At 39.2% G+C, this 26,961-nt stretch overlaps 2 protein-coding genes across 2 annotated transcripts in view; both read right to left on the bottom strand.

Annotated features, from left to right (window-relative positions):
• Positions 1 to 8,898: 8,898 nt before the first annotated feature.
• LOC122827181 lies at positions 8,899 to 12,448 on the bottom strand. Its single transcript, XM_044109809.1, has 6 exons — positions 12,103 to 12,448; positions 11,760 to 11,861; positions 11,199 to 11,329; positions 10,932 to 11,093; positions 10,414 to 10,640; positions 8,899 to 9,772 (listed from the first exon to the last, which is right to left on the bottom strand). Exons 1-6 carry the CDS (start codon positions 12,167 to 12,169, stop codon positions 9,670 to 9,672), a joined length of 792 nt encoding a protein of 263 aa, XP_043965744.1. The 5' UTR covers positions 12,170 to 12,448; the 3' UTR covers positions 8,899 to 9,669.
• Positions 12,449 to 13,424: 976 nt separating this feature from the next.
• The window catches only part of LOC122827178 (FERM and PDZ domain-containing protein 4-like), a 37,436-nt gene continuing 23,899 nt past the window's right edge, over positions 13,425 to 26,961 (bottom strand). The window contains exons 6-16 of the mRNA XM_044109806.1: positions 25,484 to 25,588; positions 25,171 to 25,278; positions 24,571 to 24,702; positions 23,975 to 24,094; positions 23,361 to 23,497; positions 22,919 to 23,045; positions 21,226 to 21,315; positions 20,961 to 21,143; positions 20,726 to 20,864; positions 19,405 to 20,352; positions 13,425 to 17,957 (exon numbers count right to left, since the gene is read on the bottom strand). Of these exons, the coding sequence (XP_043965741.1) occupies positions 14,596 to 17,957; positions 19,405 to 20,352; positions 20,726 to 20,864; positions 20,961 to 21,143; positions 21,226 to 21,315; positions 22,919 to 23,045; positions 23,361 to 23,497; positions 23,975 to 24,094; positions 24,571 to 24,702; positions 25,171 to 25,278; positions 25,484 to 25,588 (5,451 nt within the window). The 3' untranslated portion in view covers positions 13,425 to 14,595. The remainder of the gene's footprint in view (positions 17,958 to 19,404; positions 20,353 to 20,725; positions 20,865 to 20,960; positions 21,144 to 21,225; positions 21,316 to 22,918; positions 23,046 to 23,360; positions 23,498 to 23,974; positions 24,095 to 24,570; positions 24,703 to 25,170; positions 25,279 to 25,483; positions 25,589 to 26,961) is intronic.

Genomic DNA, 26,961 nt, shown 5'->3' with positions numbered 1-26,961 from the left:
ATATATATATATATATATATATATATATATATATAACTACTCATATAGCATGGTTGTATGTAATTGTATGTAATTTTTGATTTATCCCATTTGGATATTTTGACCTGTATATTGCAGAATAATTCAGCATTTTTAAAAAGCATTATAAGTGATGAGGATATTTTGCAGCAGACTGGCTAACCTGTGCAAAATTGGAGCCATTGAGGATTATTCATGCTTCTATGACCATAATCTGTCCCAGGTCAGTGGTTTGATGTAGTCTCTCAGATTTTAGCATTTAATTTTGTCGCAGATCTGTTCACTATTACATAACACAATACTGCTACACAGGACCAGTCCATTCATTTCAGTAAGTCGTTGCCATTTGCTTGACTGATTTCATATTGCTTAAATGAACTGTTGTTACAACTGCAGCTGTTGTTCGCTTCCCCATTTGGCAAGAAGCAGCTGATTGATGCCACTCATCCCAGCTCATTATTACAGGACGACGCTCAGCTTCTATCCTCAGCAGAAAGGACAACAATCTAAAATGCACTTAAGGGTATCTTCACAGAGGTAAACCCGCAGAGGTATGAGACCAAAGCCGCACCTCTGCGGTCGTTTGGCTTGTTTTCTTGCTGCCGATTGCCTCTGAACACAGATGGAGATTCATCTGCTGCCTGGTCCCCCTTGACTCGTTTTCCTCGTCTATTCCCATCTCTTTACCCCCCAACACCTTCTTTCTCAAGAGCTCGCCTGCTAGAAGAAGCCCTGTACCTCACTGAGCGCTTATCAGACAGTTTATCCTTTTCCTGTGGGCGCCGTCCTCCATCTGTGGATGTGACAGCCAATCGCCACACCGACAGACCATCCAAACTGTGATTTAGACACCTCGCCTTGCCAACACGGCTCTATCAATCCCCCTTTTCGTTTTCCCTGTCCCTCGTGAATATTTCACACACAAGGCCTTGGCTTTCTGTCACACACAAAGCCTGACACCGACATAAAAAACACACAATAAGAAGGCCGTTGCCATCCTCACATTTTTAGCCCATAGTTATAGCAGTAGGTATATGTTTACATCTGACCAAAGCTTACATAAAAACTTCAAACTTCTGTGTTTTACTGGAATTTTTTTATTTTTATGACAGACCAATTAAAGTGCAAAAAAAATGATGAATTGTTTTCAACATTCATCTAATTACAGTTGATGAAAAGTTGTGCAGAAAAAACTGACACAGCAACGGCCACTTTTCAGCAGGACAATGACCCTAAACTTATTACAACCAGAGCTGCAATGAAACAGGTTTAGATCAAAGTCAAAAAATGCCTTACAAAGTTCAAACCCAATTATGTGATATCTACAGATTTTCTATGTCCAATTTAGACAAAGGAAACTGTAAAAGCAGCCTAAAGAAGCAAAATGCTATGAAAAAATATGCTGTCTTCACTATCTCCATGTTTACATCCCGCAGTGCTTAAGCAGTCTCTTTCAGCTTGGCTAGATTTGAATCGCTCAGCAATAGCAAACATCCTCAAGAGGTATCTTGTTTTAATATTTTAGTCTGTAGAGATAGCGCATAGCAAGCAGGCCTCTTCAAGACAACAAGAGCAAACAGGACACTGGGAAAGAGACAGAGAAAGTGGCCAGAAGGGAGACAGAGACGATGGCTGTCTCGAGGGTGTCAGCCACAATTGCTTTCTCATTTTTAACTTGTCAAGAAGGCTTTATCTGTTTTATCACCAATGAAGCTCCAAGTGCACCAAAAGGCTAAGGCAGTTTGACAGAGCCAAAATGGCTATTACAAATTTCAAGAGGGCAGCAAAAGATTTAAAGGGGGGGAAAAAAAGGGGGAAAACTGCCTGCTATTTCTCAGCCCCTTCCCCTGCTCCCTTTAGGAATATAAGAAAGCGCAAAATTGGAAATAAAAAAATGAGAGTCTGGGAACAGTAAATATTTCTGCTCCGGCAAAGTGTCAAAGGCAGAAACGAGGCCTCCGAATCTAAATCCATCACACTGAACTCAAAGCGAGTGCTCCCTGTGACAAACAAGCAAAATCAAATGAATAAAGTAACAAAAAAATGTAGCCCGGCACAGCAGGAGAGCGAGAGATAAACATTTGTGCAAAGTCGGCCGGGCCTAGTGGAGCGGCTGCTGCTCTTGGTTCATTTGTGGATGCCAGCGATGTGTTAAATGACCATATGTGATAGGGTGAGAGCCCTCCTGCAATGATTTCCTGTCTGGGAAGGAAGACCAGTATGTAAGGAGGGCAGAAACCATACTTTTGAGATGATGCAAAGTGCAGCTGAAAGTATGAAAAGATTGGTGGATGTTCATACTGTGTTATTGCTGCAGCTAAGACAGTTTTAGCTTTCATTGCTCAAGTCTACTTCCAGTTCTCTAAGCAAGTTTTTAAAGAATGCAAAGAATCCAACAGTGAGGCATTCTCTATTACTCTTAAAAGGGATGAAGGGTGAAATTTGAGACTTTCACTCAAGCTGAGCAATCAGGGACAAAGAGTTTTATTCAGACAGGTTACCGATAAGCCAATGATCACTGTGGAGGAGAGTCTTTGAAAAGATGGGAGAATTTTGCAGTTCAACAACTACTGGTACAGCTCTCCACCAATCAGGCCATGGTGGATGAGCAGTCCGATAGATGACTTCATTACAACAAAGCATCAGACAGTTCACCGAACAAGCAAAGCCGTAAAATCTATTGAAACAAACATTAAACTGTTCAGTCTGAAATGAATGCCGTACTTAAAAAACACATTTCTACTGTCAAGCAATTCATTGGCATCTTCATTCTGAGGGTTCACTTTTTCAGTCAAAGGGGGATGAGAGACTTACAACAGGATTTGATCCTAATGTACATGTGCACACAGTGTTCTTCTTGGTTAGAGACTACAAATAGCTAAAATCCACAAATACTTGAAACTGACTCTAAGAACCCTTATAATTGCCAATATTACTCCATAATTAAGACTAGCCCTTTCAGCTGAACAAAACTTTTCTTTCAACGGGCAAATAAAAGGATTGGAAAGTTTCTGGAAAGACCTTACCAAAACAGTGCTTCAATTAACAAGTTATTGATTGAGATGAGCTTAACAAAAAGAACTGAAAATGTACAATTATGAAAATAAAGAAGAAATACAACATTAAAACATGTCATATATAGACTAAGCTTGAAATAACACTCAGATTAGTCCTTGTTTTGGGAGGTACATGCAGATCGGCGTCACCCACGTGTCTCACATCTACATCTACGAAATGTGTGAAAAAATAAATTTGCATTAATGCATACATGTAAGGAAATTCAACAAAATAACTGGCAAAGGACTGTGTCTTATGACAATTACGGTCAGAAGAATAAAAGAGTTCTGCTGCCTCTGGACTTGAAGCAGCTCCATGTTATCAAGCCTTCTCCAAACAGAACATCTTCCATCATTGCCACCGACAAGGAAGCGCACAGAAGACGCTAAGATGGGATTGCCATTCGTACGTCCAAACCGGCTAACCCCTTAAACGCTAACCCCTCAGAGGGCATTCTTGGATGCATAATTGCCCGTAATCATCTCTTCACCCAGCCTGCTGTGTAATTTTACAGCTTGACAGCTCTCTACTTTTGTGTTCTGCAGTACTTCCAGCATCATCAGCATTTCTGTGCTCAGGTTCTGTGGCGGTAATTTAGCTTTCACTCCAGATCTATCATGCCTATCACCCGTGACTCACGCTCTAAATTTAAAACAGGATTGTCGCCACGAGTGGGAAGAATGAACAAGCACATGCAGACTGCAACCCTTACCGCGGGGTTTTTGCAATGCAGAAAAGTTTCTTAGTATTAGTTTGGAGATGTACAGTCGAGTGAACTGTAGTGGAGTCAGACTGCATTTATGCATCTGCAAAGAATTTCTGATATGCAACGGCAAGAACATGCAGTATATGTGTTTTCGGTATGCATCTGGCAAAGCTGTAAAAGGAGTGGGAGGAATCCGCTGCCTGCCAAACACTGCCTGGATGGAGAATACATTCCCTTGGAAAAAGGCAAAGAGGACAGGCGATGGCCGCCAGCGCTCTCCAATCAGCCATGAAAACAGTATCACTGTCCCTGCTGCTTGGCCTTCCTGCAGTCTGCTACCAATTCAGGCTGAGGTAATGACACATGACCTGGGGACAGGGCCCCGTGGGGCTGGTCTCTGGCTCATATTAAGACCTACCTACCTGCAATTATTGTGTCCGTCGCTGCAGCCACTGTACAGACTTAGAAGTGAGTGACAACAGATCTTAAGTTGCTAGAGAAATGTCCTGAAAGATTTAACAATGTCAGGAGATGGGCACCAATTTGCACGTCTTGAGATTTAAAATTTATGACTGAAAAATCATCAATTTTGGATTTGGGCTTGAAACAAATGCTCCTTTCTAACTAGAAAATATTAATAAACAATATTACTAAGAATAACCTCATGTTACAAGGTAAAAGAAAAGAAATAGATTTTTGAAAGCTATCATCGGGACAAAATGGAGGAGAATGTTGGGAGACAAAAGGTGAGGGAGGATGAAACGACTATAGAAGCTGCTTGTAAGAAAAACAAATAAAAACAAACAAATGAGGCTCGTAATTAATAACCTCATGCACGTTTGACATCGTCTTATTCATGAGCACCTGCTTCTGGTGACCTGAGGGGTCTTGCAGAATCAACCTGCAGTTTCAACATTCACAGAGGTCAAAGTATTGGAGCCCAACATTTCTGAGTCATGATGAGGTTGGACAGTACCATTACGTGCTCATTTATCCAGAGAAACTCACCAATCGTAAAACTTTATGTTTATGACCTTATTAGAACAAGAAAAGTGAAGAAATACCTGGAAAAGCACTTGAAGCAGCCGCGGAAATCATTCATTTAGACGCATATTGTGTATTTTCAACACATGACGGACCTTTATGCCATAAAGTCTGGATGTTATGATATATGCAGAGTAACGTCTGGCCAATTGCTTTTTCTAAAATAAGCAAGTCCTTCCTTGAAAAGTACCTGTTCAGATCACTGCATATATATTACTTGAAAGCCTGTATATATATTGAGAATTATAATAATCCATGCCATGACTGACGCTGCAATTTTTCTGTCATTATTTGTCAGATAGCGCAGTTTCTCACTTCTATCTTTTCAGAATTAATTTTGAATCTTTTATCAATATTGTTTTTGTTTTGCTGCTGTGTTGAGTTTTGCATATATTTTAAATAAGAAACTGTGTTATGTAGATTCATTGAACATCACCAGTGAATTTGCTTCAGTTAAGCTTTTTTTTTTTAAATTCCATCTGCCAGGATTAATAAAAAAAAAAAAAATTCAATTATTTTTTTGACCATATATATATATAACATTTTTATATAAAAAAATGCAAATTTCAAAAAATAATTAAATTTTTTTTTTAATCCTTTATTTTTAGGAGAAATTGTAGAAAAACGACCTATTTCAAAAACTTTTTTTTTGTTACAGTATTATAATTTATAGTAAAAAAAATCCAAAATTAAATAATTGCTTTTATGCCCTGACTAGAGATTTCAATAGAATGTGTGACTAATCTATTTTTTATGCTTTCTTTTGTGTTTTGACCAATATATTGTTTTTTGAATAGCAGTACATTACCTCCTGCTTGTGAAAAAAACTGCAATTAATTTAATATTTTAATAAATAAATCCTGTAAAGTTGTAAAAATTATTCAAGATGTTAATCTGTTTCCAACAAACCTAATGGACCATGACATATTTTATCAGTGTATCAGTGTTCTTCAAAATGAAAACATAAAATATTAATTTTTGGAGTTTTTGCCCAAGGGCGTAAATCCCATCTCGTTATTGGGGGAGGGGGGACCATAAACAGGAAAATATCTTAAGACCAATTTTGATGGGGTCGGCAAAATTACAGTGAAATGTAATGTAAAATGTGGTTTAAAAAGTTTTTAAATCATATTCAAGCTGCAGGACCAAAAATGACTAGTAATGCACATCAAACGTGTTTTTCTAAGTAAGCAAACTGTTGAGAAGTAAAACAAAAATTCAAATGTTGCTTAGATATGAGTTTTGTTCAGTCTGACTGATCTAATCTCTGCTACACCTTTACAAAAATGTAAGGTTCTAAATAAAAAAGCTCTAATGAGTAACTGCTCTTAATAAAATTCCTCATAAACATTGATTTTTTGTAATGGCTCCCAATGCAAGTTATGGGCTTTTTACAATATAACTTAAGTTGCTTTATTTTTAAGCCTTTTAAAATTTTGTCCTGTCCTGGATGACTGAGAACAAGCAAACAGATAGAAATGAATGTCTGGGGAGTATCATAACTTAAATATAACATTTAAAGCACCAGGGATCATATAGAAAAATATTCAGATTTTATTTTGTCTTATTAAAAGCTCTATATTGAAGACAGTGAGAAATAAAGGCATAACTTTCTGTTTTTTTCAATCTGTTCTTGCTTCTGTTCTCGGCTCCCACACAGAGCTGATGGTCACTTGCTCAACCCCTCCTTCCCGTTTCAAACTCTTCTAATTAACTAAAAGTTAACGTTATGAATGAGATGTTTGCTACCTTTGAAACCTTAAGTCTATGAAAGCAATGTAGCCAGTTTTGCTAATGAGGCAGCTTATCATGATTCAGCCAAATTAAAAAAAACAACAAACTGCAGTCTGACTTTTATTGTTAATGCGTTTCTTCTTATTGAGCAGTGAATGTAAATAAAAGGTGTTACATATCTTTTGTTTTAAGTATTTACTTACTGGAGGATTTTATGTTTGTGCAGCAGAGCCACAGGTAACAGTTAGTAAACATACCCGGTGTTAATCAGTCTCTTATTGAAAAGCTGGAAATGAAGGAATTGCAGACAGCGCTGGTAGAAGAAAGAAAGCGACAATGAAAACCTGAGATACTAAGCGTGGGAATTAGTCTCTCCTTTTGCTGCACAGTCCATCTGTGATCTCCAGAGCATTGCTTGAGCTATTTTAGGAAGAAAACGCTGCCGCTTGCTTCTTTACCTCCATGCAAACATCTTTTGTCTCTCAATGTTGTGTCTTTCTTTATTTCACCAAATTATTAAAAGAAAATACACAGAGCCTCTGGATTTTTTTAAGACTGTATTTCGTCATTACTGGTAAAGATGGATGAAAAAGTCTTCAGATACAAATTGGATTTCAATTCTGCTTCATGAAATTATCAATCTTCTCTGAAAAGTTCTGAAAATTCTAGACGGAGATGACGAAATGATACTAACACTCTTGCAAAAGGCCTTTGGAAATGGCCCCACAGCATGTCTCAAACAACCAGTTTGAATGTAGGTAGTGCCTAATGATTGCTATGGAAACGTGGCGAGTGCAGCTCTTGAATAGTGAATTTTGTAGATTTGTTTTTATCTGCAGCACCTTCATAAAGCTCATCAGCAGAAGGAAGACCAACGACATCTAGAACTCCCTGCAATATGGCTGTGTTTATGTTTCAAAGGTTTAAACGGAATAAACTAAATAAATTTAACTTTTTAAAGATGTGTATATATTTAAACTTAATTTTTGCTTTGATTCTTGCTTTCTGTTGAGCACTAAACCTGGTGAATTGATTTTTTTTTGTTCTCTTGAGTTGGGCAGACATGCTACATTACGCTTCAATTTAACTTTAATAAAAAAGAAACAAAACTGTCTGTGTGGAGAATGTACATCTAAAAAAAGAGAAACTGCAGTTTCTGTAATTTTAAGTGGCACCAATCTGATCTTGGTGACATATTTATAACAACCTTGAAAACAAATTTTGTTCCTTTACGATACAAACAAAACAAATCTTATTCCTTCCTCTCAGTTCCGGTTGAACAAATCTTCTAAATGGATTGAAAGGTGTAGTATGACTGCGTGACCTTGGCAAATGGTGTAATTAATTTTTTATCACATCCTTTCTGAATTTTCTAAGTAGCAAAATAAGATCATTCAAATTTCATCATACACTGAATGGCATCTGGACCTAAGTATTTTGAACTCAACTACTTAGCAATGTCATCTACTTCTTGTGTTATGGAAAAAGCATATGGAGGTGAAAATTCAAAGAAGAAAACCAGATGCCTTGATACAATTAACTTACAATTTTGTCAAAATTTGAGGGACAGCCAGGAAATACACTGAAATAAATCCTATATTTACTGAGTTTTGTACCAACAGACGGTGCATAGAATGAGTCAAAACACACAATATAAAACTGATTAGACAAATTATTCTGTGTAGGTAATTCCAATGCTGCTTCACATTCAAGTCAAAGGTTTCAAAGAAAACATTGCTTGTGTGGTTTGTCAAATGTACATAGCACTCCAGGCTGCAATATTAATAGGTTGTATAATACACTACCATGGAAACAAGTGCCAGAGTTAAATCCAGAAAAGCAATAAAAGCTATAGATATCATAGTCTGCTTGTTCCCACAGAGAATATATGTCAATACAGCAGGAGGCCTAAGTATCAGCCAACAGCCTCATTTATTAAACCTAAATAGCATTCAGAAATTGTTTAATCTTAGCTCTTCAGAGTGCCATGGCAACAGCTGTTTCTTCAGTAGCATCAACATTGGTATGTGAGACTGACTCTCGAACTGATTTGGATGCTGGAAAGTGTGCAACAAGGGCTCCATCTAGTGGTGCACAGTGGTTACTTAAAGGCAGAAATGACTGAACAGTTAAACTCTAAGAATAAACTTTTAAGAATGGTCATTTTCTTCACAAATTACTCAAAATAAAAATGTGTAAAACTACAAAAAATAAAAAATAAAAATAAAGAAATACCACACGCATTTGCAACTCTACGTAACCTGTCAATTTCGCCAGTAAAAAAGTAGACATTTGCACAAAACCAACATACATAACATTCAAGACAGGTTTCAATGCAGTTCATATCAATTTTATTTAAATTAGAAACCAATTTTATCAAAACGTTCAAGTTTTCAGGACAAACACTGACAGTGCAATAAAGGACTCCATGAAAAACACAATACAACAGGAAATCAGGAGACAAGACAAAGCAGACATGTTACCGGATTTCCAACAGTAACATAATACGTACAAATAAGGCAATAACCTTCTTAACAATTCATCTGTCAATGCAAATTATTCTCTAAAGAGCTCTAAAAGTACATACATACAAATATATACACACACACACACTTGTTTAAGCCCCTGCCAGTACCAAGTGAATCTTAATACTCTGAAAAGAGAGTATATTTTAAACGGCTGGGAAATAATATATGGAGATGAAAAAATTAGAGCACTTAAGCTTTTTCTTCTAATCTGATTAAATCCAGCATTACTTGCTTATATAAGGATCATTAAGGACACATTTTAAAGTCTACATTACTTTATACTTCAGTTGTCCATCTTGTAGCAATAGAGTAATTTACCTATGCAAAATTGTATAAAAATTGGTGTGAAAGCACTGGATAAAGCAAACTAATCCATTAACTTGATCCTCTTATTTAAAGCAAAAAACAAACAAACACACGCGCACACACATCTTTTAGCACCAGTCCTTTGGAAGAATACTGCTGTGGATTCTGTGATTCATCAGCCAAGCAAACAGCATTTTTAACCAATTAAAACAATCATTTAACCATGAGGCACAGTTTTATCAAGTCAGAATCCAGCCGCTGAGCAGAATCATCAGGTCACTTTGTATCCATAGAAATATCTTCTGTGTATCCCATAATCCTTTGCAGTCCCTCAATACAGGGGACTATGAACTGGCTTTGCAGCTGAGCCATCTTAAACCTGGAAACAGAAGAAAAAGTGACGTTTATCATATTTCCCGTATGAAGGTGTCCATCAAACAAACGGCATGATATATCCTGGAAATAATAAAAACAGTGAGGCTACCCGGCTCAGATGAATGTTAGCAATTTAACTGCTAACCCTAATTAATCGGCATGTTTACATTCTAAAGACTGAATGAGTTAACAGTAATCAGAAGGTAGACCTGAAATCTGCATAAACTTATATTGAACAGGCAGCAAACTGAGACTCCAGTAGGATGTTTATGTTGCTTTCCTTTAGCTGGATGTTTATGCTGGCAGCTAACCAATCAGCAGAGTTCATCTTAAAACTGTGTCTCAGTTTACTTAGTCGTTAAAATGTCAATCTTTAGAATATTTTACTGGACTGTAGATCATTACGACACAGTGAAAGGATAATTCTACATGGTGTTCAAACCCGCTGAAAAACTCATCTGAGGGTCTCACTAATAATTTAAATAAAACCCTCATAGACCTCCTGTATATATCTACAGGAAAATCAGCCTTTTTCTCTAACTTACCATACGGCCATTGAGAAGTATTTAAAATCAATTTAAAAACACAGGAAGAGTGCATGCATGTCAGCATCCAAGTTCAAGTGGCGTTAAAAGCCTGCGTTACCTCCTGAGCAGTTCCTGTCCTCTGGTGGGTTCTGGGCGGTAGTGCTGGAGAGCAGCCAGACTGTGAGCAGCCAGGATGCTGTAGCACTGCTCTCTCAACGCGTTGTGGCTGACTGTGTCCCACTGTGGTAAATCACTGGTGTATCGCCACGCCATGAGGGAGTGCTCCAACACAGCGTCCCACTCTTTGCTCCTCAGGAGAACTTGGCCCCACTCCTGACATGAAACCTGAGGGGAATGATGCAATCAAGTCAGCTGTTAATACACAGGAGTCCTGTGGAGTTTGAAAATATGTGCAATGCATTAATTACACACAAAACTGCGGGGTCAAAAAGTGCTTTGATGAAGAATTGGAATGAATACATATAAAAATACATTTGTTTTACAGTTGAATTGTGCAGGACTGTGCTGGATTATATATTGACCAAAGTCTATTTTTTGTAGATATAAACAGAAAACTGCCATCCACTAAATGCCCCCGTTACACAATTTTTACATCTATTTTATTATTACACATACTTTGAATGCCACCAGGTGAGGATAGGCCTTTCTGTAGCAGTGAGCGTCCCTGTTGGAGCCAAACCGTGAGTATGGGATGGACCTGTAAACATTTGTCTTCTTCAGCTGTAGGTCTTCCTGGAGACACTTCAGGTCTGTTGCCACCATTTTGGGCTCTTGGCTCTAAAGGTAGTGCAGCACATCATGTTTTAGTCCAAATCTCATGCAATAATAATTTTTTTTTACTTTACAAATACTCAATATCTACACACTGTAAAGCTCTCTTACCTGTTCAACCAAGATGAGTGATCTGATGAGCTGAACAAGCTGCTGTTTGGAGAGTGGGGTAGGATGATCGTCCATCTTTTCACACTGCTCCTCGATTCTTTCTCCCCATACACCACTGAAGGACAGGTCCACTGCAACAGACAATGATTGAAGTGCACAGAATACTTATTACTTATCCTAATCCTAGTCCGGAAGGCTATGGAAAAAAAAAGCAAGTATATTTGAATTATTTAGAAAGCAAAGTATCGCTAAATAGCTTATAAAGCTTGGAACATGTACTGTTTTAATACTATTCACTAAAGAAAACGACAGATATTTTAATCCCCCCCCAAAACTCACAGAAATCAACCAACTTGAAATGCATTCAGTTAATTAAAGCAGTGCTCAACTGTTTAACTTGAAAGAAAATTATAAGACTTAGAAAGGAAATACAGATGGAAATCACAGGGCTGTCCAAATTAACTGCAATAGATTCCCTTATATTCCCTGTGCATGTGTCATAACACAAACCCAGCAGCACTTTTGATGGTGCTGTTATTGTAGTTTACTGAAGGTACTTACAAGAGTGTGCTCGCTTTGTGTTTGGGCTTCTACTGCCTCTTGGAAGTGGAGCAGGAACGAAACGAGCTCCGAGGATTTCTAAGTAAGACCTTCTCATTCGAGCTGAAAAAAAAAAAAATGACAAGAATTTAAATTATAATAATAAAAAAACTGCTTATAATTCCGCATTTGTTGTTTCTGCAGAAAACTGGAAATATTTTAAGATAAGAGTAAATAAACAGTTTTAATTAGCATCATGGTAACGTTAGCATGGTAGCAAACGAACCTGTAGCATAAACAGCATCGTTAAATGAACTTTAAAATGCGAATAAATAAACATTTTCTGTGTTTGATTCTGACTTACCTGCAATTTTAGGTTGTGGAGCAGGTATTTCCACCAAGGCACGTCGTTGCTGACACATCGCCGACATTGTTACTAAACTTCTATTAGTGAAGGTTTGGAGCTAACTACCTGCTAATTTAGCCAGAACTTTAAACCCCACGGGGTTCACAATAAATACTTGCTTTGGCAGCCAGACTGCGAAGAACCGGTCAGTCAGCAACTCCTTTAAGGATGCTATAAAGTTACCTTTTATCAACTAAGCACTGCAGGTGAACACATACACGCACACTGTGAACTTTGTAAATCCCAAGACGAAAAGAAGTCTAAAACTTTTGTCTATTAGGACAATGCTTTGAGAAGCGCGCTGCACGAGTTGCCGCGCGGGTGTGGCTTATTTCTGCATGCCCCAAAATGATAGGCTGACGTGCGTAACGTGCGTAAAGGACGCGCCTAACATGCTAATGAACTAAGCTGACGTCCAGCCTACGGGCGTATCCTGCTGCTGGTGGAGTGCGTCACGTAAACCACGCAGGAACCTTTATACGTAAAAAAAAAAAAAAAAGAGAGCCACACTGAAGAAAAATACCCCAATAAATACGTTTTTTTAAAACATATTTTCTAATCTCACTTTTTTATTCCTGAAAAAAAATGTGATTGCACTTATACATTTACCTTGTTTGGCACACTAAATAAATTATAAAAACACCTGAAGCAACTCACCATACCCTACTCCAACACCTAGTTTTGTCCATTTTAGCTGAAATAACTTTAGTGGGAGGCTTGTTGAAGTCTCCAGGCTCTGATATCAGTCCGAGGAGAGTTGGGCCCTCTCCTCACTTTCATCTGTGAGATATTTGAGGGGTTTCTTGCTTGTACACCCTGTTTCAGCAAACATCTCAATAAAAATACGACCTCAGCTCAGTACTTTTCTTTTATTCATTCTCAGCTATTTCTCAGAAGCTCTCTTGAATATGGAGTAGAATTCCTACTGAGTTTTATGATTGGGTGCGAGCTGCAACAAAGAATCCCCAAACTTTAAGACTTCTACCTCCATGGTTCAGAGTTATGAAATTCGTTCCATGGAATGATGTGTTTGGCAATTGTCAAACATATCCTCTGTTCTGGTCTCCAAGTAATTACATTTTAGAGTCTTCTGTTCAAAAAATATTCTTGCATAAGTACTGGTATTTATTTTTGACAATCGTTAGTCTGGCTTGTAAAATTAAGCAAAGCGTAGAACTGCTCTAGGTACCACGATTACATTTTAGGATTTTGGTGACTTCTTTTAGCATGTTGTGGTTTGTTCACAATGAACTTGCTTAGAAAACCTGGAAAATGGAAAGTGTTTTCAAATGATTTCATTTATTAAGGGAAAAAAAAGCTGTCAACAACAACCAAAGGTTTTATGTCCGTTTGAATTGGAAATAACAAGAGTTGCTGAAAACATCATTTTAAACTCAGAACACATGAAAATGTGTAAAAAAGGCAACAGCATACATGATTGGCAACATAATATAAATGTGTACAAAATCAAAGAAAGTTCCCATATTAACCGAGTGAAACGTTTTAGGAAAATGACATAAATGAACAATCATTGAAAAAATCAGACTGAAAAAAAATCCACAGGAAGGCATATACTTGTAAAACATATTTTAATAGTTTGGTGGATTATTGCAAAAACAAAAAACAACAAATAAAATATAATTTCTTCTTGATTCTTTGTATGCAAAAAGAAATCACATAAGCAGAACAAAAGCAAAACAAAACAAGTCAGATCAGTCGGAATATAAAATTGCCGATATTACATTGGTATGGTTTTAAATATTTTGTTTTGTGGGAAATACTTTCACAGTCTGTGTTTTGCTCAAACATAATACAAAACATGACAGAGTAAAGCAATGCAATGATACTCTAAGTCATCACTATTTAAAGCATATATTTTTTACTTTTGACAAGCAAAAGTACAACAATTTAATGTAATATTTTTCTCAGTTTTGACAATGTCAAATGTCACCTAAAACTCTGAAATAGTTTTTTTTTTCTAATTATTATATTTCTATTAAAACTTTACACACACCGACTGAACATAAAGTGTCTTCCCTCCATCCCTGCAAGATATTAAAGCAAGCCGAGTTCTTCTCGGCTTCACCAAAGTGCTACTTCAAATAATAATAATGTCGTATTAATGTACATTATATACACTTTAAATAAGTTACATAATGCACAGGTAAAAGGGTACAGTATCTACTAGGTACATTTATTACAAAGGTTTGTAGTAGTATGGCTTAGTAAATATACATTATAATAATGTCCTCAGTAAAAGTATTTACTCTCTTTAAGCATTTTCAATAATATGTCATTTTAATGTTAAGTTTAATTGCAATAAATATATCTTTAGACGTAAAAACCACCTACACACAACAGGAAAACAGCTGACTCTTTCAGAGAACTTGAAACAGTAAAATGTCTTCTACTGACTGCATAGGCCATACTATAAAGCAATGGAAAAAGCCTCTACTTGCTTAGCAGCGTTTTAAGGGAGCGGGTGAGTGCGTTAGCAATAGCCGACATGGTACTGGAGTGGCGGACCAGGGCTTTTACGCTGTGCTCCCCAGGGGCACCTACAGTCGCAGCTTCGGCTGCTTTAAGCAAACAAATATAGTTCATAACAACCTCATCAACTTTTGCTACAACTTCTCTTTGCTGCTGTGATGCTGAGGCTCCAAGTCCCCGAACTAGACACATACAAGCTTCACAAAGACAGCATAGCACCTGAAAGCTACATGTAACAGCTAGCAGCATTTCATCTGGACTGCCATGGGCTTGTGCCATTCTCCGGCACGCCCGGCCTAACTCTTTTGATTCGACAGAAAGAAGCTGCTTGTACTGGGAAACATCTTGGATAGGCATCTGGGCACCACGGTCGCACCGACCTACACTGGATCTCACCAGTGCAATGAGCTCGCTGGCATCTCGACGAACATCGTTAAAGCCAGAAGGAAAGCCGTACATGCGGTCCTTGAGAGCATTGATTCTTGCCAGACGGTCACTAAAACTCATGTTGTCGAGGACCTCTCCATATAACTGCTCATCCATGGCTGAGCCATAGAGGGTTATAGTTGATGCAACAGCACCATTATTGTCAATATTGCTCCCAAGACGGCTTCCTCTAGGCCTTTCCCACTCAATTTCATCATCTTCTCCCTCGGTTTTACGCTTAAAGAAACAGTAGCTGAAGGGGCCATTGCATCTCCAAGGACTGGTGTCCAGTTTTTGAGAGCCCTTCGTATGCTTTGAGTCTTTTTGTAATGGAAATGCAACAGATGCCCTTCTACTGTCTACCCCACTCCCTGAGGCCCAACAAATTGCATGTGAAGAGACAGATCCTTGGGAGTAGCTCTTTGAAAGACGTTTTCTTGCTTGTCTATGTTGGACTTTGGTGTCACTCTGATGAGACATAGGTGCTGACAAGGGCTGCTGGCTCCGGCTACGAATAGGCTTATCAAATAAAGCCTCCACACTTCCAGAACTTGCTGTCACATTGCTTGAGCTGCGTTTGAGCTCTCTCCCTCGTAGCATGTTACTGCTGAAGGGGTCTGTCTGTGATAAGGTTGGTGCAACAGTCTGAATGTGGTTCTGGTTTTGCCGCAACTGGATAGAATGAAGGGAATCTTGAGGGTGTCCTGAGTTGCTAGCACTAGAGTTTGCTTGCACTGGCAGAGATAAAGGTGGAGGTGGTGGTAGAGGTGGCGGTGGAGGAGGTGGAGATTGTGGATTATGTGTTGGAGATGAAATGGTAGTTCTAGTCCGATTAGACGGCTGTCTGATGAAAGCTGATGGATGGTCACCCCTTCCTAGTGAGAGGGCATTGAGGTCTGCATGTTGACCACTCAAAGTAGGAGCAGTTGAGAAACAAAAAGAATCATTTGGTCGAGGAGATTGAAAAGATGCATGTTTCGACCTCGAGTCTGATCTGAACCCTTCCTCTGTGCTGCCACTTGGTTGACTTCTTGAGCGAGGTGGAGGGCGGTTACTGTTACCTAAGAAGTCACGATTTTGGCTTGGATTGAAAGCCCCGTCACGGTTCATACAGTCTTGTCTTTTAATGTATGAGAGAAATTGCTCTGCATCCATTCCATCTCTGCCAACGTCACTTTCTAGACCAGAAAAAGAGCTCCTCCTTTCAGTGGTAGCTCTCCTAAAATCTAAACCTTCATTCAGCCTCTGAACTTGCATATCAGGGCTTTGTTTGAGTTTGGCAGGGAGGGTTGCAGAAAGGTAAGACCTTGAATTTTTATTTGCCAACTGCATTGGGGCTGAATGAGGAGCTACCAAATTAGGGCTGAGAAATGGAGATGACACAGACGAAGGCATACATGGACAGCGAGCAGTGGTATTCCCTCTATTCTTAACCAATTCAACTAGCTGAGGGTTGCTTGTGATAAAGCGTCTGGTGTCTTTTTTAACTGCCCCTCCCATACCTGCACTATGTAACTTCCCTCCCTGATGCATCTGGCTAACTGTAAGATAGTTTATCAGTTGTCTGTAGGCCTCACTGCCTTCCTTTGGGTTAAGCCCCTTAAAACAGGCTTGTTGTTTAGGACAGATGTCATTGTGGTGCTTCTTGCTTCCTGTGCCGGTCACTTCCTTATGCTTAGACGGAGTTGCTGAGGAGGGTCGACTTGTTTCCCCCCCAGCAAGAGAGGGGTGGATATTGGGCAGCATTTTGCGGAGGAGGGCAGGGTCTGCATGCGGATGAAGTTCTTTGTTTTGGGTGTTCTGGTTCTGAAATCCAGTTTTGTTGTCTTCATAGTTTTGCACTCTAAGTAGGGAGGAAGAAGAACTTGAAAGTGGGTGCTTTTGTGAGCGATGTTGTTTGGACTCAACAGCGCCAGGGCCAAGAGGAGAGTCAGTCGGTGTGGCACAGGCACTGCTGTTTGTGCTGCCACCAGCATCAAGTGATGAGCACAGAGAGCCCTGCAATGAACTGTGGCCTTCTCCTTGCAAATTTGAAATCCTTTTTGCTAGGTGGTACTCACACAACCGTGCCACACTCTGTTGTCTTGAAATTGGCTGATGGTCACTTTGTGTATCGGATCCATGTTCAGAACCTCCTGTTCTGGATTGTTTGCTTGGGGATAGTAAGGATGCTACAACTAGATGCTCATCCAGTTCAGTGGCTGCAGCTCCGTTACCTGCTTCACAGCCGGCCATAGTGACCACATCTAGGAAGCGATCAGAAACAGTTGAAGAAGGGCGAAGATTATTTCGATGGTCGCGAGCCGGGCTTGTCACTCCAATGCCCTGAGCTACAGAAGAAGGAGAAGCGACAAAGGAATTCTGTCTCCTCTTACCTTCTTCCTGCTCACTGAATGAAGTATGCTGGTTCAAATCCAGATAGCTTTGCCTGTTATTGATCTCACTTCGAAGTCCTTCTCTTGTGCTGAAGGTGTTGTACTTTCCACTCGAGTGTACAGACTTTTTCTGGTGTTTACCTCCTGGCGTTGTCGAACTCGGACGTTGAAGGGTAACAGAGAGAGTAGTCTGGGGTTTCAGCTCTAATCTGTCCGACCCTGATGATGTCAGGTCTAGTTGGGGACTACGTCTTGGAGGGACCGCTGGAGGTTGAAGGTGTCGTGTTGGACTACGAGGCTTCTTTTCTTGTGTTGTGCATGAATTAGGTGAGACTGGGAATTCAGTTTTTTCTTCAAGTAACGGTTGGTATCCTTCTCGCGTGGCTACAAGTAAACGCATGTGGCTGTCGGTGAGTCTATGAGTAGCAGCTAGTTCAGAGATCTCAGTCATCTCTGAAGAGTTCGTTTCGTTGCCAGAATCTGAGGATGATTCTGGGCTAAATCCGTGAGATGTGCAAATACCTAAGAAAATACAAAGATTTATATTAATTATGTAACAAAAGTTTAACCAATATACAGTGGACCTGATGAATACAAACAAATCCCAGTGCAATGTTTTTAGAATATGAATAACTCAAGCATAAATCTTCCTCATCATGCAAGGATGGATATTACTTTTACAACCATGATTTTGTTTACCCTGATTGCTCCACATGTTGCTGCCACAAGCATGTTATCAACGGTATCTTGTGGATTCCCTGCCTTACCTCTCCATGCCAGGACAGGAATGAAATGTACTGTGTTGTAGATTTCAGATAAGAAGTTAGGATTCAAAAATCACAAATGCTGTATTAATGTAATTTTTTGTTTAGTAATTTAATTTAATTGCAAAAATATATAAATGAATAAGATAAAAACTTTTGGCAAAAAAAAAAAAAAAAAAAATGACTGGCCAATATTTTAGGAAGATGATGATATTTAAGTTAATTGAAGTCAATTTCTTCAAGAATTTGACCACAATATTTGTAAGAAGTGAGACATATGATTATTTTATCCTATTTAAGATGTAGCGGTTGATGCTCCTTCATGTTTGTTACCTATGTGTGCTCAGCTTTGTTTACATGTAACAATGCACAACCTGGATTGAATTCATGACTCTATTTTGCTATCTGAATGTTGTTCATGTTTTAATGGATGAATTCTGCTCATTTCCTTTATTCCAACTGGAAAAGTACACAAGCTTACACATTTGCAAGTTTCAAATTGTTCAAGCAGAATAAATTAGAATTCATAGGTTTCACTGTACAAACATAATGCAATGTTTCAACTGGAGATAAAAAACAAACAAACATGCTGACATGTTTAATCTCATTTGTAATGCTAATTATCAATGCTGAATCTGTGAGGATTAGGATTAACTCTGTTTAGTGTATTGCTGTTGCAATTCTCACTTATCAGCCTTATGCACTTTGTTACACTCCTCTCTATATTGACTACACACAGTTCAGAATCCTGCAGCTTTACTTTTAACCAGCACTAAAGAGCATGAACACTTCACTCCTATCCAGTCATCATTTCCTCTGTTCCCATCTCTTTCCGAATTGATTTAAAAATTGTACTATACATTGGCCACCATCTTCTTGCACTGATTAAATCAAAAATGATTTTTTTTTTTTTAGATTAAATTTCTAAGCAACCGTATGTTCAACTTTGTTGAAAACTATTTTGCTTATTTGACCACAAGCCTCTAGCATGGAGCAGTACTAGTGCAACATCACAATAAAAGTATTCTGAAAACAATTTGCAGAAATTTTTTTAAGTGCAGGTGCAAACTAATCACTGTGCAAAAAAGATCAAACGACAAACTCAGAAAACTGAATCATGCTGATTATGTTTTGCTTAAAAAAATTAATAATGAATAGTAGTGGAATCCAGAGTGATCAAACATTGTTGTGATTTTAACACACACCTGTGTTGTTGCTGCTTGGAGGTGGACGAGGAGGTCTCTGTTCGGAGACTGATAGATGCTCCAGTGCTTGTAGAGAATCCATGACTGCATCCTCTAACCTACTCTCCCCTCCACTGCTTCTTTCTTCCTCTCCGTGAGTCGGTACAGCATCGATTAGCGATACAGGAATGTCGTCATTATCACATGTGCTTAGAGGCCGTCCCTCCGGGGCCATGTCCTCGTCTATGCTGTCCCGAAAGCCTGGCGGCGGCGCTGCAATTGCGAGGTTGAGGGTCTGCAGCAGAGTGTCGTCCTCGTCTTCGTTGACGCCGTCGTCTCCTTCGGGAGGCGGCAGCGACGTGAGATCGATGATATCATCTGTGGACCCAGAGAGAGTGAGAAAAGTAGCTTTGCCAGCTGCTGTGGGCAACCGCGCACCCTGGTTGCCACAGTCGTCTCCACCTTCCCTGTTGTCACCCACTGGAGTCCCCCCCGTGGAGTCTTCCTCGCAGGAAGCATCCTCATCATCCTCCGCGTCGTCTGTCGTGTCTCGATAGAACAAGTCCCTCAGCACGGGCTCTTCTCCACCTTCCTCAGTTATGATGTTGCTGTAGACGTGGTTAAGCTCATTGAACTGAAAGGGCTCCGGAGACTCTGGGCTCTCTAGTACTACGTCAAAGTTCCTGGGTCTGTTCAAGGGTGGGTTACCTCCAAAAATAAACGAAACTTTGGCGCTTCGAGGTGAGTCTTGGGTTTTGTGTCTGGTGGGTGGAGGGAGGGGAGGGGGCATCGGACTTCTTCTTGTCCCGTGGTCGCCATCCACGTTTGGTGGTTCATGGAAGTAGGGAGAAATGCTGTTTTCCCTCTGCCCATTGTCTGAATAGTCTCTGTTGTAGATCTCCCCCTGTGACGGCGCTTCATTTTCCCCTAAAGATGTGCTGTACGGCCACTCTAGGACACGATCCTGACCTGCAGCAAGTAAGCAAGTGAATATTACTTTGTGTTTCATATTTTATTTTGATTAAACTTTAAAACAGCTCTCCCTTTCAGTGCTTTTACTTTCAGATGTTTAAGGTTTTATGCTTCTCAGTAGAAACATACATTTTTAAGTTGTTTAATCTCACCTTGCATATAATTTCTCAAGACTGTAAGAGCAAGAGTTTTTAATAGTTTTATGTGAAACATTTAGCAAGAAAATCCAACATCTGAACATAAAGTTTACAATAAATATGCAACAGATTAATGTGCTTCCTCAGAACAATTATTACCAAATATTTAGTACATGCAGTTTTGATAGGACTACAATAAATCTGCAAAAGTAATTCAAACAATGATGATTCACCAGTGTCATCTTCTGCTATGTTATTGCAGTGGGCCATGTTGAAAATAGATCTCCTGGAGTCCACTAGGAGGCGGTAGTAGCCTGCTGTCAGGCAAGCGAGGTTCATTGCATCACTGGACTCCATGATCAGTGTGATGGGCTGAGAAAACAGAGAGACAGGCAGAGGGTGAGGTGTATTAAATGATCAATAAAGAAAGACAATCCAGAAAATGTAAGGAGAGACGGTCACACTTACTCTTACGTCCAGGACGTGAAGCTCCAGCCGGACGTTCGTCTCGTCTTCAGTGAGAATCTCAATGCGGTTGACGTGGCTGAAGTCGGCCAAGAGGGCCACAAGGTTGGTCCGAGTGTTGATGATGTGACTGATCCCATATCGGGGGCCCACTAACAGCGTCACCTCCGTCTGTTTCTCGCCTTGCTGCACCCAGAAGGACAGAAAACTATATAAAGAGGTTCCTACAAACAAATCCCGAAGACAAGGTTTTTGACAAACGTCTTACCAAAAGTATTGATTTGAACTCTCTTCCTCCATACAGTTTGAGTTCACTGATGTACCTCAGGTAATGCACCTTGGCCTGCAATGCAGTTAGCTGTAAAGATAGAAGACAGATACAAAGGTAATTACTCAGAAATGAAATCACTTCAATCTGAGGAGATGCATTAGAGGCTTCTAGAGGATGTAAAGCACGATAGAGCCATTTTGATGTGGACCAGCGAGTTTCCATTATATACCATCATATCAGTTAAATCTGATCCACTGCAGTGCTCTTTATTTCTCACTTGTGTATGAAAGAACTCTGCTGTGAATGGGGTGCCTACACATTTTCCCATATGTTTCCAAACATTTATTTTTTTTTATGTTGTTTTAATGACATTCTGGAGACTTGAGAACAAAATAATTAACCTTGATTTGCTTGAATACTGAGCAGGTCTGATGATCTATAGGTTCCACAAATCATAAAACAACCTTAAGCATGTGGCATGTCTTCAAACAACTGGACTTGTCAGTTCAGGTGTTTTTTTGAAGCAGTTTGTGAGAAGAAACATCTTTATCTCATTTGTACAAAGTTTAAAAAACTGCAAATCCAGATTAGTCTTGTTTTAAAGCTTTGAATAGGATTAAAAAACATGGAAATTGTCATTTGTGATTACTGAATGAGCATGCATTAGTTGAAATGTAAACCAATGTAACACCATCCATTTATGGTTGGTTTTAAGAATAGCAATTATTGTGCTATTCTTTCCGTCTGCAAAATCAAATTTATGCTCAGTTTTATAGGACTTCTACATATGTTTTCACATAAACGCCCCAAACTTTAATAGACAACTTTCCAGAGGCCTCAGCACTTTAAATTTATTTTTGGATATAAAATACTCAAGGTCACAGTGAATTTGGATTTGACAGTTCTACTGTGTACAGGTTTTAAAATGTGGAATCTGGGAAAAAAAAATAGGCAGAAAGGAAAGACGAAACGGGTAGGAAATGAGAAGAAATTAGCGAAGCAAATGAAGGAAAAATATAAGGAATGGAGGGAGGTAGGAAGTAAGGAAGGTAGCACAGAATGATGAATGTGAGGATACAAAGGCAAAAAGAAGTGAGAAATAAAGGTGTGAGACAAGGACAGAAAGGAAGGGAAGATATTAGAAGTAAAGTGAAAGGAAATGGCACAATAAAGGGAGGAAAAAAGGGAAGAAAGGGACTTTCTAGTTGCTTATTGTTAGATTTGGGATGAACCGCATTGATATATCCTAACTTGTAATGAGCTAGAACTATATAGTGGCATAATATTTTAAAAAATACATAGCTTAATTGAGTTGATAAGCTGTACTGGCCAAAGTCACCATGAATGTTGCAGACAAGACCAGCTGGAGTCTCAGAAAGTGCTGAAAAGTTCATCCTAGGTCGGATGAGCCGCTCCTAACCGGGACATGTGTGTGTGAATATGAATACCTCATAATGCACAGACTCTGACAATGCATGTTCCTTGTTTTCCAAATTAGCATTCAAGGTCTAGCTTGGCAGAAGGTCTTGGGTTGACCAGGTTGAGAACCTTTACAAAGAGGAGTATGGCAGCTAAGCTATTTTGGGGTATTGCATCAGAAATCAGAGTCATAGTGTGTTTTCAAGCATATGTGCGTGTGTGTGTTGGAAGCTAATAACAAGGGCAAAGAAAGACAAAGGGAACTGGTTACTTTTTTCCCCGGAGGCACAAGGTCCTGGTTGGTTTTGAGAATGTGCGTCAGAGCCTTCTTGATGTTTTTCTCCTTCATGCTGGACAGCACAGTCGGAGGCAGGAACAGCGACAGGCCCCATTCCTTTCTGTTGAGAGAAGATTGATTTTTTAACATAAAACCACGCTTGGAAAACAAAGTCCTTCCCCCGGAACTAGGTTAAAACAGTTGCGGCAGACAGCCTGAGAAGGGATTTACTGACAAACTGGCTGTCAGGGAGAGAAAAAAACAACAACATTAGACTGACTCTCTAAGGAGAACAGCTTTTTCCTCTACTGGTCATAAACTCAGAAAGAGACTTTTTTTGCTCTGAGAACATATTTCAAAGTTCTAACTCTCAACAGGGTGTCCTTATTAACTAACGGATCTTGTCAGGAATGTCAAACACACATTTTGAACTCACTGGATATATTTTAGTGAAACTTTCTGACTCTGTCTGGCCGTCATGGACAGTATGTACATCTGCAGGGCGGCCAGTCGCAGCGCCGCATCGTACTTGAGCTCCGGGCCAAAGCGCTCCAAGACCACATCGTTACAACACTGGAAGCAAAATGGTGCAAGAGTTTGTTGGAGGACATTGGAGATCAAACAGCACCATGAAGACAAAAGAACAGGGAGGGAAAAACACGATCCCAACTGTGAAACATGTTGGCATTATGCTGTGGGATTTTTTTCAACAAATTTCCGTTAAAATAGTGATGAGTAAACTTTAGAAAACCTTTTTTTTTTACAACAATAAACTAGTTTGTGTTGGTTTATAAACCCCACAAAATTAAGCTAAAATTTGTTATTGGTAGAGTTTCGCATGTGTGAAAACCTTTCTGTCTCATTCTCAATCTTGGTGGGTTTAGATGCCTTCAAATGACTACAACTTCCACTCTTACTCAACATTAAATCATCTAATTCTGTGACCTATCACCAATTTCTATCTGGTACCAAATAGTTCAGATATGTGGTCATTTAAAGACAGTTTTACTGATTTAAATTTAAGTTTTTGGCTCTCCCACAGCAGCTTACTTGCACGTAGAGGTATTCAAACGCCACAGCGTCGCGGCGGAGCAGCTCCACTGGGTCCCTGGGCATGAAGCTGATTCGAAAGAAACACTTCATTCTGTTAGAACCGGGCCTCTGGGTCACCTGGGTTTGTCAGAATTGGTAAACAAAGGAAAACGGTGATTAATTTTGAAAAAAAAAAAAAAAAAAGTATAGCATTTTCTCATAGGATACTAAAAGCGATGCTTTCGGTTAGATCAGAATCTTAGTTATCTGATCAGTTTGAATAGTTTATCAGCTTTGTCAGAGAACAATGACCCTTAAATACTGCTTTAGCAAAACATTAGCTCTGAACAGTGTGGCATGAATATTAAAATTGTCCTCCTGTCATCTAGCCACCTCATTAGAAAGTAGCGGTCAACAGGAATTGGCGTGTGCCATGTGCTGCTTGTGTGTGCAAGAGCATGAGGGAGAGAGAGGGGTAATGCGAACTGTCACCCCTGCTGTGTCAGAGCTGATAAATTGCACCCGGGCCTAAGTACTGTTTGAATACTGAGTAGTTATGCGAGTGTGTGTTGGACAGAAAAGGGCACGACGAGGGAAAACGAAACGTCTCTGACCTGAGTAAGCGTCTCCTGCTCGTGCAGGAGAAGCAGTTTGCTTCCAGAGCCTTCAGTCCTCTCCTCCAACACCAGGGAGAAATGCTCAATGCAGCGGATCGACAGCTTCTCCTGCAGGGTCAGGATCACTTCCTGGAAAAAAAAAGAAAAAACAGGAGAAAAACAAATGGAACAGCGAAACAATTTTAATCCATTTTATTCCAGTTAACAGACCATCAAAAAGAATGTAAAGAACACTTTTACCAACTAAAAGTACAGACTCAAAGACAAAAATAGCTTTGCCTTCGCAACGCTTTTCCAGATATTTCGTTCAACACATTAGGTTAAAACAATGACAATCTGTGAAACATCTGCAGAAGTTCTGCTGATCACCAAAGAAACAAACTTTGCACAAATATTTCCACCAATTATAAGTAAGACATCTTGAACTCACCCAATAATTTGTTAGAAAAAAAAAATGAAAAAGGGTTTCAAAGGTGACTGGATTTTGTATTTTCTGCCAGCATGGGCTCTGAAAGATTCTCCCTCGGTAAATAAAGATGCAGGAGCTGCTGCTAATTTTGTCAAGCCTACCCCAAAGACACGGCGAAGGCAACGCACCTTGATGGAGGTACTGCTGTCGAAACGAAATGACTTTGTCTGCCCGTTTTCCAGGTAGACCTTCAGGACATTTGGCATGAACAGGAGAGAGTTGTCCTTCACCGGATTCTGCAAAGAAGGAATATCATCAGTGTGCTTTTTAATCTGCGGCAATGTAGTCTGTTTAATATGTGAAAGGAATTCATTTTATGATTGTCTTATCTATTTTGCATTCAGCAAACTGTCTGTCTTAGGCGGAAACCATCTGGCATTGCCTATATAGGTCATGCATAAGCATGTGTTTATTTGTGTGTGTGCGTGGCGTGGTACTGACCGGGACCTGGCCGTTTATAATGACCTCCTCAGCAAAGCGCACTTTGACCGGATTGGACTTGAGCATGGCTTTTTTGGCTGCACTGATGAATGCTGATTTAGGAGACTAACAGGCAGTTGTCCAAAAAGAGAGAGAAAGAGAGAAATGAAGAATAGCATTTTTCTTTTTAAGTATTTCAAAATTACCTGGAATTATTTTCATGATACTGGCTTCAGAATTAAATAGATGGATGAAGAACAGGACAGGAAGTAAAAAAAAAAAAAAAAAAAAAGCGATCTATTCCTAATCTAAAGAATTAGAGTTGCCCCTAGGAATTAACAGTGACCGCAATCAGTCAATTTTCTGATTGATCCGGACCTGTTACCGTCTGGCCAGAGCCTCATAAATCTGACTTTTTATTGATCAGTGAATGCACCGTATCTAAGCACCAATATTTCCCTCTGGCAGAAACACTGAATAAGTGAAAGTTGTTACTGTAAGAAGAAGACTCTCTACTCAGAGTCAGTGAGGTGTTTAAAAATGAAAATGTATTTTCTGCTTCATTCTGGGAGCTATCTGTATTTCATTCAGGCTGTGCAAGAGTGAGAGAGAGCAAGGCTTCAGCAGACAATAGGAAGGTTAAATCTAACAGCAAAGTTTCACAATTTTATTCTTCCAGATTCAAAATCTACACATCATGAAGCGTGCTTGGATTTATAATTTGGCAACCATCTGTTGTTTTTTGTGTTACTGCAATGATCTCTAATGTTTATGGAGAACGTATGAACAAAACAAGACAATAAGGTGACAGTTTACAATGTCAACTCTGTCACTGATTGTTGTTTTTATACCTTATCCTAGAGTTCTTAAAGTTAAATTTGTTTCTACAATTCAAAGTTTTAAAAAATGTTCCGCTCAGAAAACAAACTCTGTTATGCAACTCTATAAAATTCTTCTTTCAATTTGTAGCAAATTGAAAAGATTTGCTTAAAAAATAATTAACAGACTGTCTGTAAAAAAGACCATTGACAGTTTTAGCCCAAACCTTTTTTTAAAAATAGGATCTTAAACTTAAATCCCAAGTTCCCTATAAAGTTGCAATAAAATACTCTGAAGGATTTTTTTCTCTTTTAAATTAAAAGTCCCTGTCAAACAGAGATGCCCTTTATATAAAAGCCTTTTCTGATTATTTTGCAGCCACTGTCTTCTTTTCCATTTCCCCTCTGATTAAACTTTAAGTGGAAAGTTAAGGGTTTTTAAAGTGAGCTTCTATTAAAAGGTTTACAATGGTTGTATCTTTCCTGCATTACACGACTCTCTTGCATCTTAATTTAGAATAAATTTCTATTAACTGGTCCTGGATGCTGAAGCTAATTGCCTGTTTGAATAAGGCCAAGACCAAAGTGGACTTCTATAAACTGAAAACAGCTCTTACATCAAAAACGTCAAAGTAGTTCATTACATTGCTACATTATTGTGACCCATGAGAGGAGATATTA

Source organism: Gambusia affinis, linkage group LG24 (genome assembly GCF_019740435.1).
Source record: "Gambusia affinis linkage group LG24, SWU_Gaff_1.0, whole genome shotgun sequence".
Taxonomy (NCBI): Eukaryota; Metazoa; Chordata; class Actinopteri; order Cyprinodontiformes; family Poeciliidae; genus Gambusia; species Gambusia affinis.
The sequence above is the reverse complement of the archived record's forward strand: the minus strand, read 5'-3'. Positions and strand labels throughout refer to the sequence as shown.